Genomic DNA, 12739 nt, shown 5'->3' with positions numbered 1-12739 from the left:
ATGGAGTCTTGCTCTGTGGCCCAGGCTGGAGTGCAGTGGCACGATCTCGGCTCACTGCAAGCTCCACCTCCTGGGTTCATGCCATTCTCCTGCCTCAGCCTCCCGAGTAGCTGGAACTACAGGCACCCGCCACCACGCTGGGCTAATTTTTTGTATTTTTAGTAGAGACGGGGTTTCACCCTGTTAGCCAGGATGGTCTCGATCTCTAGACCTTGTGATCTGCCCGCCTCGGCCTCCCAAAGTGCTGGGATTATAGGCATGAGCCACCGCGCCCGGCCAAGAGAATCCTTTTGAATATGAGAAAAACAGGCAGAACTAGGGAGCCCCATAAGCTTTTTCAGGCTTGAAGAGAGGAAGGAAGAAGTGATTCAGGTCAGGAGGAACATGCCTCAGGAATGGTGAGGGCAGAAAGAGGGAAGGGGGCGCTGTACCAACTCAAAGTCAGCAGGCAAGGAAGGCTGGCTGAGGCTGGGGACTAGATGGGTGAGGCTCGGCTCCTCAACGAATGGAAGAAGACAAGGGCCTGGGGTACGACATGCCAAATCCAAGTGTCTGCACAGGTCTCGGGGGTTCCGGCGGGGCACATGGCAGCAGTAGAAGAAGGGAGTTTAGAGTTTTTTGGGTGAGAGGGCAGGGGTACCATCACAAAGACAGGACCCAATAAGTAATAAACTCCTGTACACATTCGTTTCATATTATAAATACACATTATATACAAAATAATGTTATAAAATGTAGAAAGGTCAGTGCTTCTGATTCTTAAATTATTGAAATACTAGACTCCAAAATAAACTACAAAAAAAAAACAAACAAAATAAAAACTCATATTATTGATTTCTGAAGACCAGCTTTGAGGGTGGTCTGGGGCAGTAGTGGACCAGAGCCCAGGCTCAAGGTCGTGGAGATGGGCTTGAGGGAGGAAAGGGCCCAGGCAGCCGCAGCACCTGATTTCCCCCTCAGCGGAATTTCCGACATACTGCCCTGAGTGCCCCAGTTAGGCCTGGCACCCTTGGCTGGTGGGAGGGGCAGGCCCTCTGCCTGTCTGCTTACAGAAGCCCAGGCCCAGAGGGTGGTGGAAGCCAGGCAGACGGACATTCTTGCCCAAAGGGCCTAGACCAGAGAGCCAGGCCTGCATACAGTAGTTGGAGGCATGGGGCAGAAAGCACCCCCCTCCCTCGAGCACTCACCTCACCTCCAGGGCAAACCCCGCCAAGAGACGCACCCAGTGGTTTTCCAGCCCACAGGAGGCCCTGCCCTCATTGGCCTCCTCTCTCCTTTCTGATTTGGGCCCAACTGTCGACATGGAGCCTAGGCCAAAGGCACTTTTGGAAACACGGATGCCAGTGGAGGCCACAGCAGCTCCAGGCCCCATGGGGCTACTGCCACTCTCTCTGGAAAACAGGCCGGAGCCCTGGAAGGAGCCCCCTGAAGGCCACTCCTGGCAGGGCAGTTCCCAGTGGCATCTCTCTTCTCTTCTGTTCCCCTGGCTGGTGCAGCTGCCAATCTGATGCCACACAGACACCCAAAGGTGTGGAAGGGTATTGCATCTCTTGGCAAGTTCACAGTCTGTCCGGTTCCTGCCATTCCCTCCTCCTCCTGAGAGCAGCACGTTGCATATGAAAAACGTCCCATCCAGGATGCAATGTAAACAATGCAGAAGGAAGGTCCAGCCGCGGGGCTGAGCAGGGATGTCCAGGTAGGCTCCTGCCTTATACCTGGGAGCAAGCGGAAGGCAGGGAAACAGGTTACCCTGGGCATGCGCACTCCCTCCAGGCCCTCCCTGGGCCTCCCTGGGAGAAGGCGATGGGGCAGGCAGGGGCTAAGGGCAGGTGGGGCAGTCCTCCCCCGTCTTCGGCCCAACACACACACACGGGCCTGGGAGCTTGTGCTCATGAGGTCAATGGAGGAAGCCAGTGGGAAGGGGCAGGAAGGGCTCAAGGGGTGAGGGGCCCCCTCACCCATGAGAGGCTGGCAAGCAGTGCCGTGTCTGCCCAGCCCAGCACCAATACAGCAGGAAAGGACCAGACCAGGCTTGCCGCCATGGTTCCTGTTTCACACCCTTAGTGGCAATGAGGCCAGCAGGGTCCCAAGAGTCCATTGAACTTGGCCTGCCAAGGCAGGGTTCCGACCTACCCTTCAGGAATGTCCCATGGGTCAAGAGTGACCAGGCCACTTTCCCACCCACAAAAGGCAGAAGGAAAGGCGAGCCCAGCACTCACCTCCGTGGCAATGACACATTCGTTCCTCTCCTCTGATATCAAACACACAGACTGGTACATGGAGTCCCTGGGGGAGCATATCGCTGATATCCGACACTCTGGCTTTTCACTGAGGGAACACAAGACAGGCGTGTAAGGGAGGGACAGGAAGAGGCTCAGGGGGAGGGAGGACCCTGGAGAGCCAAAGGGCACCAGCAGGGTGGTCCTTGGGGAAGACACAGGGGCTAGACGTGCCCAATGCTGGGCTGCTGCGGCAGGGAGCACTTAGGAAAAGGCCCCTAAGAGAGCCACAGGCCTCCCAACCTCACCAGAAGGGTCTGAGCCCTGCAAAAACCCAGTGCTGCCACTAGAGGCAAGCCACACTGTGGAAAGACGGAAGTCACAAGAGACACCCTAGGGACACTTGACATGTGTGAATGAACGAATGAATGGGAGGGAAGGACAAAGGACCCCCGACAGAAATCCTACTGGAGGATCTTCCTGTCAGTAACAAAACGTCGTCTGCTTAACTGCTTCCCACCTGGCCTAGGAGGGGCCCAGGCAGAACCATGTCGGGGCCGGTGGCCAGGCCCTGGGCTTCCAGGTGCCACTCACCTGTGTAACCGCAGTGGCGCCTTCTCCCCTAAGCTCTTGTCACTGTGGGGAAACTTTCCTGGCATGGTCCCCCGCCCCAGGGGCCCTGGGGCCAGATTATAGTCCAATGTATGGTTTTGCTGTTTGCCACAGTTGGACTTGTCCAGGCCACAGTCCACTTCCAGCTCCTTCTTCTGGTTTGTGTTTTTAAGTTGGGCGGCAGGAATCAGGTTGTCCTTCTGGAAGTCCGACAAGTTGTTCATGGCCTCCCTGCTGCCGTCGTCTGGCCGTCGAAGCCGCAGCTGCCGCACAGCCACTGCCACCATGCCCAGCAGTACCAGCAGCACTGCCAGCCCCACGCCCAGCGAAACGGCCACCCAGGGGAAGCTGGGCGGCAAGCCCACGGGGAACTCGCAGCGGCTGCCCACAAAGCCATAAGGGCAGTTGCACACGAAGGTGTCTGTGGAGAGGTCAGTGTAGCAGGTGGCCCTGTTGAAGCAGGGACTCGAGGCACAGGCATCGATGGATGTCCGCACCTCACAGCGCCGGCCAGAGAAGCCGGCAGGGCAGGTGCACATGAGCCCATTCTCCAGGTCATGGCAAGTGCCACCGTGGGCACAAGGGTTACGGGCACAGTCGCTGACGTGGCGTTCACAGTAGGTGCCCATGAATCCAGGACGGCAGCGGCACATGCGGCTTGGACCTCGGTTCAGGCACTGTCCCCCTGTAAGGACGCACGAGACACAAGTCAGTGATAGCCTGGGAGCTCCCTGGGCAGGGGGTGGGAGCCCCATTCCAGGAACACGCTCGGGCCCTTCTACCTCCACGTGCAGAGCCCACTACAAAGAGAACTGCACAGAGTCAGGAGACCTGGAGTTTAGCATGACCCTGATTCTCTCAGCCTCAGTGGGCTCATGTATAAAAATGACTAGCATCTTACAGAACTTTAACGTAGAATCAGACAGATAGGCTTGAGTTTGGAGCTCAGCTGTCACTCTCTGGCCTGAGATCTGGCACTTGCTGCTTAACCGTGTCTCTAAGCCTCAGTTTCCCCATTTGTTAGACTGGAGTAGAATGCTAGCCCCTTCATAGGATAGCTAGGAAGGTACATGAAGGCAAGAGCCCATGTCTGGTATATAGTTAATGCTCGGATAAGTACAATCATGATTGTTTTACTTCATCTTCACAACCACGTGAAGGAGAGAGGACAGGTGTTATAGTTTCCCATTCAGTGATGAAGAAACGGCACTGCCAGAGGCTTCAGTGAGAGAGCAGACTCCCTCTCAGCCCTTCCCACCCCTCTCCAGCTCCTGAGCGCTACCTGCCTGCCTCACAGAGGGTCACCTGGGAGCCAGATAGACAAGGATTACCAACAGGCTTTGTGCCTCAAAAGGTGCGAACATTCCAGATGCCTCATGCTACCTCATGCTCTACCTGGGCACGGGGCAAGATGAGGCCTCCAGGAGCAGGGCTCTGACTGAATCACTGCCTCCTTTGAGGAGAAACACGAAGCCTCCAACATCCCTCTCTCCAGCTCAGGACTTCCTGGGGAGGGTCAGAGGCCACCCCAGCCAGGACAGCGTTCTGACATGGGAATAGGAATGGAAGCTATGCAGGGTGCACACCGCCCCTGCTCCTAAGGCCTGCGTGCTACTAACCAGCTCTGCTTCCACAGCCTCCCAGCTGATCAAGCAAGCTCTTTGCCCTCCAGAGCAGATGGGGGGCCAGAGTGGCAGACAATGCCTCGCTCCTCTCCTGACCCTCCCTCACCAGAAGTCTCTCTCAGCCCCAGGGCCAGTCCACCAGGTTAGCAGGGCAGCAGGACGCACCGTTGGCACACGGGTTGCTGGTGCACCTGTCCACTTTCTTCTCGCAGTTGGAGCCAGTGAAGTTGGGGGGACATTCACAAGCATAGCTGGCCCCCTGGTTGCGTTCCCGGCAGGAGCCCCCATTGAAGCAGGGGGAGTCGGCGCAGCTCAAGGTGCTGTGTTCACAATGCAGGCCATAGTAGCCCGGAGGACACAGGCAGTGGTAGCCATCCTCCTGGTCCTGGAGAGAGACCATAAAGGGGCCAAAGTCAGACCCTGGGGAGCAGGGATGCGTGACTGAAGGCTGGGCTCCACCTGCCCACAATGCCTGTCCATGGCTGTACATCCACTAGCTGCCTAGGTTAGGGATGCCCAGACACCACCTGACACCTCTGTCTTCCTGCACTGGTCTGGGCCTCACCTTACAGCTGCCTCCATTGCGACAGGGGTTGCTGTCACACTCACTGAGCTCCAGCTCACAGTCCACACCAGTGTAGCCTGGGCGACAGGTGCAGGTGTAGCTTCGCTGCCCACTGTTGGAGCACGTTGCCCCATTCTTGCATGGGGAGTGGTGGGTGCAGTAGTTGAGATCTGCAGAAACAGGAACCAAGCAGCTGAGCAGGGCCACGGAATGCACTCACCTCCAGGCTCCTTGCAGTCCATGTTTGCCCTCATGTTTGGCTCAAAGACACCTCAACTCAAAGTCTCCCAGGCCCAAACATCCTTCCTCCCCCACCAATAAAATCTTTTTTCTTTATCTCTTTCTCTTTCTTTCTTTCTTTTCTTTCTTTCTTTCTTTTCTCTCTCTCTCTTTCTCTTTTTCTCTCTCTTTCTTTCTTTCTTTCTCTTTTTTTAACAGAGTCTCACCCTGTCGCCCAGGCTGCAGTGCAGTGATGTGATATAGGCTCACTACAACCTTCACCTTCCGGGTTCAAGCGATTCTCATGCCTCAACCTTCTAAGTAGCTGGGATTACAGGCATGCGCCACTGTGCCCGATTAATATTTGTATTTTTACAGGGGTTTCACAGGGATGGCCAGGCTAGTCTCGAACTTCTGACTTCAAGTGACCCACCCACCTTGGCCTCCCAAAGTGCTGGGATTACAGGCCATCGCGCCTGGCCTAAAATCATGTTTCTTTTCTTTTTTTTTTTTTTTTGAGACGGAGTCTCGCTCTATTGCCCAGGCTGGAGTGCAGTGGCACAACCTCGGCTCACTGCAAGCTGCACCTCCCGGGTTCACGCCATTCTCCTGCCTCAGCCTCCCCAGCAGCTGGGGCTACAGGCGCTGCCACCACGCCCGGCTAACTTTTGTATTTTTAATAGAGACGGGGTTTCACTATGTTAGCCAGGATGAAAGTCATGTGTCTTAAAGCACCTTGAATCACATATGGCCAATGCAGTCAACCAAAAGTGAAACAACACAACTGGAACTGGAAGACGTCCTGCCAGGGAAACTCACAAACTGCCAACCCAAGTAGGATGAAGATAAGGAAGAAGAGCGGAGGGCAAGGCTACGTGTCGGGGAGGAAGTCAGCTGAGATAAGCCTGGGAGGAGGGATAAAATTTCAACAGGTAGAAATGGTAGAGGAGAGCTGAGAGCCACCATAGGCAGTAATCGGGCATTTTTTAAAGGAAGAGGTGTTACGAGGGTATTTTGAAATATAAGTATTTGTTTTTTTATTTGGGAAGGACAAGGAGGGAGAACTAGACAGAGTAAATATATGGCCTGCAAGTGCTGTGTTTGCATATGATGAGTATATGACTGTGTCACCTGGGAGCAAATATGGTGGAGAGGGAAGAGAATGAGCAGGAACCAGGTGTGTGAGTGTTGGGGCGGGGATGGTAGTAAAGGGACAGACACACACACACATACACAACACAGGGACTGAATCCCAAGCCCCTTGTTGACAGCAAGTCAGGTCCTAGGCAATTTCTTTCCATCCTGGCAAGCCCTCCGCCCACCCTACCCAGGCCTGCGCCGGTGTCTCTGGGCAGCAGGTGCATCCATTTGATCCTGAAAATGGGAGGCAGAGGCTGCAGCTGGCTAGCAGGATGCAAGAAAAAAGGCTTCCTCCTCCCCCAGAGTTGGGACTGAAAGGCCCCTGTATAGCCAGAGAGTGACTACCCCTAAACACCAGGTAGAGACCGCATGGGTTCAGGCAGGTGGTAACTAGGTAAGAGCAGGGGAGGCCGTTTGTGCCCGCACTCAAAAGTCGGTTAGATGCCACTCCGCCCAGAGGCCCAGCTCGCCCACAGCCTCAGGTGGCCGGTGGGCACACCCCACCAGACAGCTGTTTAGGGGAGAGCTGCTCAAACAGCCCTGGAAGGTAAGCAAACACTCAGGGGGTTAATAGGTAACTACGGGGTAGAAAGAGGAACTGAGCCTGCCATCCCTCTCTCTTTGGCTTTGCTAGGATTTATGAGTGCAACCTCCAGGCTGCCGACCTTGACACCCCCCTGGGTTTTTCAGCCACCCTGGCTCCACCACCCCCTGCCTCCACACCTGGAGAAGGACCCACCACTTCATTCTGGGCCAGTTGTAAAGATCCTTAAAAGACCCAAGATCCTTGGAAGATCATGGGAAACCCAAGTCTGCAGTCACCAAGTAAGAAGGATCCAGGTGACACATCGGATTTCCACCCCCCAGCCCCATATCTCTCGCACCCTCTGCATCCTCTCTTCACCCTGACTCACCTTGGTCACAAAACAGGCCTCCCCAGCCCTCATCACAAGTACATTGCCAGGGAGTGCTGCAGGTGCCGTGGCGACAGCCATTGTGGGGGATGCATTCGTTACACAGCCGGCCCTGCCAGCCTGGGCGGCAGCTGGGGAACAAGAGAGAGGCAGAGTGAGGTGAGAGGCCTTGGCCAAGGGAGGGCTCCCACTCACCACTTCCTGTCCCCTACTCACAGGCACTCTGCTGGCTTGCTGCAGTAGCCATTCTGTTCATGACAGCCCGAAAGACAGATAGCTAAGGGAAGAACACAGAGCTGGGTGAGGCTGGGATACCAGGACTCTTAAGCCCCATTCTCACCTGCTGGCCCTGGGGGTCCCCTAGCTCTCCTGGGCCCACTTCCTACTCCTGGCCTCCCAGAGGAGCCCGGAGTGTCTTAAAGCGAAATGATGGCACAGGGAAGGAGAAGCCAAGCTGGATGGAATGTCAATGACGGGGTTCTTGTGGGCTTTGGCATGATGGGAGGAGCACTGGGAAGAGAGAGGAGGTCTGAGGCCAAGCCCATCCTCAGCATCCCTGAGGCCCAGCTAGTAGGAGGCCCAGACCCGCTCTTCAAGGGAGGCAAGCTGTGACCAAGAAGCTCCACTGTGTTTGCTCAGGGGACCCTCCCCTTCCACACAGGTGGGAGCTTGACTGCTTACGTTGTTGGCAGTATTCCCCAGTCCAACCGGGCAGGCAGGACAAGTTGCCATCTGGCTGGCACACATAGTGGCCGAAGTGGTCATTGCGCTTCTTGCACAGGCGGGAGCAGTTGTCTCCATAGTAGTTGTCACTGCAGATGACCCGGTAAGAGTAGCGCAGCCTTGTGAGGGTGCTGGTTTGCTCATCCAATAACCAGTTCTGACCCACAGCTAGGGAGCCCTGGATGGCGATCTTGCTGATGAGTGCATCTGGTGGCAAGGCCTCTGAGGGGGCAGAGGGTCGGGTCAGGGAAGGGTCGCCAGTCCCCAAGGGTGCCAGGGATGGCTGGCCAATGTCCTTCTTGGCTGTGATGATGGTGATCAGCCAACAAATCAGCCCAGTTATCCAGATGAACCCAACCTGCCAGCAAGAACAGGCCAGAGGGACCCAAAGCCCCACTCCGTAGCTGCCCTATGTGTGTGCATGTGCAAGGGGCCTGATAGTATTCAAAAAGGGGACAATAGAAGGATGTTAAGATATCCCAGGGTCTTGGAGGCAGATAGGGAGGGGAAAGAGGAAAAGAGGTCAAAATGGAAAAAGAGAAAAAGAAAGAAAAGCTCCCCAGGCTAGAGAGGACCCTGGGAGCAGGGGGTCCTTTGGTGCCCATTCAGGGGTTCTGCCTCCAGAGGTGGGTAATGGTTTTCTTTTTTCCTTTTCAAAGTGAGAATTGTTGTGCTGCTGAAATATCCTTTTCCTCTGTGTCAGAACAACATCCCAAAGCCATTATTCCCTTTCCAAAGGAGCGGAATTCGCGAAAGGTGTAAAATACAGGAAGGGGCCCGTCAGCGGCGCTGGCAGCTTCAGCCTTTCTCACCGCCGTACTCCCCGCGTTCCCACGCCAAAAATAACCCGCAGGAAACGCAATTGTGCTCTGAGTCCAGGCAGCGAGCGGAATCCGAGCGTCCAGCGCGGGGCGCAGCTCCAGGCCAAGCTAAGCGTCCTGCCTCCCACCCCCAAGCCCGCACTTCCCCCGCCTAGAACAGATTAACTCTTTCGGCGCTGCGCCGTGTCGCCCCCCTGTGGTGGCGGAGCGAGCTACTCACCTGGCCGCAGGTCGTCTCCTGGCGCGTGCCAAGCTTCGATGATGAGTGAGAAGGTACCCTGGGAAAGGGGGTGGGGGGACGGAGAGATGGCGAGATGAGCAAGCGGGGAGAGGTGGGGGTGCCTTGCGGCAGCCTGTTTAATTAATCTAATTGCAGGATTCAGTTACTGCGCCCGGGTCAACATAACGGGGCTGCGCACAGTGTAGCGCTTGAGCAGGGAAGGCGAGAGGAGAACCCCCGGTAGAGGGAGGGTTGAGGGACGGGAGAGTGTAAGGGAGAGCCGCTGGAGGAGGAGGTGGTAGGGAACCGCCCCAGAGTGGTAGGTAATGAAAATCGTGTCCCAAGAGCTGGGGACGGGAGGACGTAAACTGGGAAGACGAAGACTGGTGAGACCTTTTCTGATCAGTCTCAGGAGACAGTCGGGAAGAAAGAGCCAGGAGAGAATGCATCCTGGGCTTTTTGGGGGTGGGGGTGTGTGTACAAGGAAATCTGGGGAGGGGGCTTTGGTCCCAGGGCGCCTCCTCTCTCGGCTTCTGCGACCTCCCAGTGCTCCCAGGCTGTGCTCACCGGCCAGGTGAAATTGAAGGGCAGTTGGAGAGGGTTGCGCCCCCCGCCGCTACTGTCGTCCCGGACAGCGAAGGAGTTGGTGCCCAATACCGGCGTGGAGACGCTCCCGAAGGTGCAGGGTCCGGGCGAGACGACCGCCTGGAAGTGCTTAAGGCAGACGCGGAAGAAAGTCCGGCAGCCGGGCTCGCAAGGCCGCCCACTGGCCAGTACGCCGCGCTCGTTGATGAACTCCTGCAGCTGCAGCTGGAAGACGCCGGAGCCGGCCGCGCGCTATTGCACAGGGACCGAGGGAAGGAGGGAGGGGACTGGTCAGCTTAGCTGGTGCCCGGGGCTCAGACCCAGAGCGCGGCAGAGGGGACGGAGAGGGCGCGGGACGTGTTACCTGCTGCCAAAGTGCCACCAGCAGCAGTAGCGCCCAGCCAGAGGCGCTCCGGGACGCTGCCGCCATCCCCTGGGGCGTCGCTCTCTCCACCCGCGGGCCCTCAATCTGGCTCTGTTCGCGACGCCGCTTTCACGCGCGTCCGCCAGCCGGCGGGGTCCCTGAAAACAGGCGCTCCTCTCGGGACGCTGCTCCCCCTTGGCCTTCTCGCTAGCTCCGCTGCAGCTGCCGCGGTAGGTAATCCAGGTGACTACGGCCGGGCGGCGACCGCGCCGAGGAAGCGTCTTCTGTCTAATCCTGGGGCTGCAAGCAGGCTAGTGCCGGTGTACGCTGCACCAAGGCGGCTGGGGCTGCGGCTCTTGGCCTCGTGTTCCCGGCCTGCGCGCAGCGCCGCTACTGAAACCTGCGCGCTGGGAGCCTTCTTTATATATATTGGCTCCTCTCCTCGCCTCCTGTCACTCAGACTCATGGTCATTCTCCCCTCCCCTCCCGGCCTCTAGCTGCTACAGTCCCAGCGCCGCCCGGAGGGGGCCTCCGCCCCCGCCGCTCCCCCCTCCCCGTCAGCCAGTCGGGCGCAGGTCCCCGCCCCTCCGTGCCGCTCGCAACCTCTAGGTCCCCCAGCTCTGCGCGTGCCGAGGTGACCAGTCCTCCGTGATGGCGGGGTTAAGGGCTGAGACCCTGGCCTCCGGAGGATAGAGGGGTTGCCCGGTAATGGGGCAGGAGGTGAGTGGGTAGTTCGGGGATGGTCTTGGGGGCGGAGACACTAGGTAGTCCCTGTAGGCTGTGCGTCCGCAGCAGGCGCTAGTTACCTAGTGTTCCAAAGCAGGTAAAAAGAACTTAAGCCCGGAATGCGAAAACCAGCGCTAGGGAAATCCGATCTCCTTTTCCTTCCTGGAGCTTCTGGAGCCCTTGTCTCAACGGCCCCCAGCCTATGCGTGCCCACCCACCACGCGTCCCCAGCGCAACAGGGAAGCCAGCAGAAGCGTTAACCTCTCTGTGGCCACTCTGAGCAAGGCTAGGGGCTAAGGGTCTAAGGTTTGCGGCCCTCTCTGTGCACCTGTTGGGCGTCTCCCTCTCTAGCTAAGAGGGGGCGTGCCCAGCGCGTGCCTTCTCCCTTCTGCCCCCTGCCAGGGCTTGGCGCGTGCCAGAGACCCAGACGCGCGGTCCCTGAGGTGGGGGAGGGCGGGGCGTGGTCCCGGAGGTAGGAGGGGGGCGCGTCCTCAGCTGTATGGTAATGAGGTTCCGGCCCCGCCTCCAGCGCGTCCCCTCACCTGAGTCCCGCTTCAGTTCCTGCGCCCACTGCCTCCCCGCCCCCCAGCAGCCCAAAGCCCCCGGCCGCGCCCTGTCGCTCCGCTGGGGCAAGGAGGAACTCTCCTGACGCCAGGGTTGGCTCAGGCCACTGGAGAATCAAGGTGAGGGACTGAGGCCGGGTCGGCCCGGGTCCTCGCCTCATAAAGCGGGATGTGGGGTGGAACTGGAGGCGTGCGGAGTTGTTTGACTTTCAGGCGGCTTCACAAGTCTCGCCCGCGAGGGTCCCCCGGGTGGCCCCACTCCTCCAAGCGGCAGCAGCGCAGCTGCTTTCTCGGAACCCGGCGTGATCCCCGGAGGCCGCAGACCGGGGAGGGCCGGCTTCTCCCAGTCTTGGGGGTGCCGGGGAGCTCTCTCTTTGCGACGCCGAGGGCGGCGGGGGCCCTGTGGCTTCAGCTGTCAGCCCGCCCGCGAGGTGATGGCTGTAGTCGGGCGATAAGATCAGCGCTGGGGGGAGCCGAGACGCGGCGCGAACCCGGGGGAGGCGGTAAGGGTGGGGGAGCGGCGAGGAGCCCAACAGCTGCCAATGCCGAGCATGGTCTGATTTTTTTTTTTTTTTTTTTTTTGACTTGGGTGGTGGTGGAGGACTGGGGGACGGGGTGGGGGAAGGATGAGAAACAAGAGGTTGAGAGCGTGGGTTGGGGGAGGGGCGAGGTGAGGAGACGGGCTCCGGGGTCCCCCACGCACGGCCACCCCTCCCAGCCACCATCTGGCGCGAGCGGGTTGGCGTGGGGAACCGAGGTGGGGCGGGGCGGCAGATGGGCCCAGGCTGCGCTCGGGAGTTAATGTAGGTTATGGGCAGGCGGAGTCCCAGGCCCGAGGGAGGGGGAGTCCGGGGCGTGCCTCCCGGCGATCCTGGCAAGTGGGCTCCCAGATCTTCTCTCTGCCTATACCCTATGGATCCCTGGACTTGCCTCTCTAAGATGCCAGCGGGTGCTCCTTGCTCTCCTCCAAGCTGGCATCCAGCCCTACCTAGCCCTGTCCTCTCAACTCCAAATCCTGACCCAGGAGTTAATAAAAACATCCTCCTTTTCTGGCGCTGGCCCTGCTTACCTGACCCTCAAGGGAGACATCTAGTCCCACACAAGGCATCTCTCCCAATACTGGAAAATCTGGAACACTCTCTACCCTCATACACGCCCAGACTAATGTGCCCAAATGTACTTTGCAAATTATCAAGGACCAAACAAAAGTTGGGATTATTATCTTCAGAGAGGCGGCACCCAGGAGATCCCAGAGATCTAGAAAGGCTCTGACCAGAAGAGGAAAGGGTTAAATTATCAGCATCAAAAGACATTCATGAAACACCTATTTGCGGAGGCGCTGTCCCAGAAGCTCATTCCCGGGCTAGGACACTGCCACCCTTGGCCTTGGGTACCTACAAGCCCTCCCACACGCTGCGGTCGAGCTTTGCCCACATTTGCTGA

The 12739-nt window shown here is 58.0% G+C and overlaps 1 protein-coding gene across 1 annotated transcript; it reads right to left on the bottom strand.

Annotated features, from left to right (window-relative positions):
• Positions 1–660: 660 nt before the first annotated feature.
• Positions 661–10521, bottom strand: DLL4 (delta like canonical Notch ligand 4). Its single transcript, XM_002825318.6, has 11 exons — positions 10008–10521; positions 9626–9895; positions 9059–9116; positions 7976–8239; positions 7511–7571; positions 7295–7425; positions 5022–5191; positions 4622–4841; positions 2814–3516; positions 2220–2328; positions 661–1715 (listed from the first exon to the last, which is right to left on the bottom strand). Exons 1-11 carry the CDS (start codon positions 10071–10073, stop codon positions 1710–1712), a joined length of 2058 nt encoding a protein of 685 aa, XP_002825364.1. The 5' UTR covers positions 10074–10521; the 3' UTR covers positions 661–1709.
• Positions 10522–12739: the final 2218 nt, after the last annotated feature.

Source organism: Pongo abelii, chromosome 16, assembly GCF_028885655.2.
Source record: "Pongo abelii isolate AG06213 chromosome 16, NHGRI_mPonAbe1-v2.0_pri, whole genome shotgun sequence".
NCBI classification, from domain to species: domain Eukaryota; kingdom Metazoa; phylum Chordata; class Mammalia; order Primates; family Hominidae; genus Pongo; species Pongo abelii.
The sequence above is the reverse complement of the archived record's forward strand: the minus strand, read 5'-3'. Positions and strand labels throughout refer to the sequence as shown.

Bases quoted from the DNA above. Each gene is read 5' to 3' on its own strand.
- DLL4 (XM_002825318.6), bottom strand. From the start codon at position 10,073: ATGGCGGCAGCGTCCCGGAGCGCCTCTGGCTGGGCGCTACTGCTGCTG. The intron at 7,426-7,510 runs GTGAGTAGGGGA...CTTGTTCCCCAG, and splicing joins AGCAAGCCAGCAGAGTGCCT to CTGCCGCCCAGGCTGGCAGG. The intron at 5,192-7,294 runs GTGAGTCAGGGT...CTGTTTCTGCAG, and splicing joins AGGCCTGTTTTGTGACCAAG to ATCTCAACTACTGCACCCAC.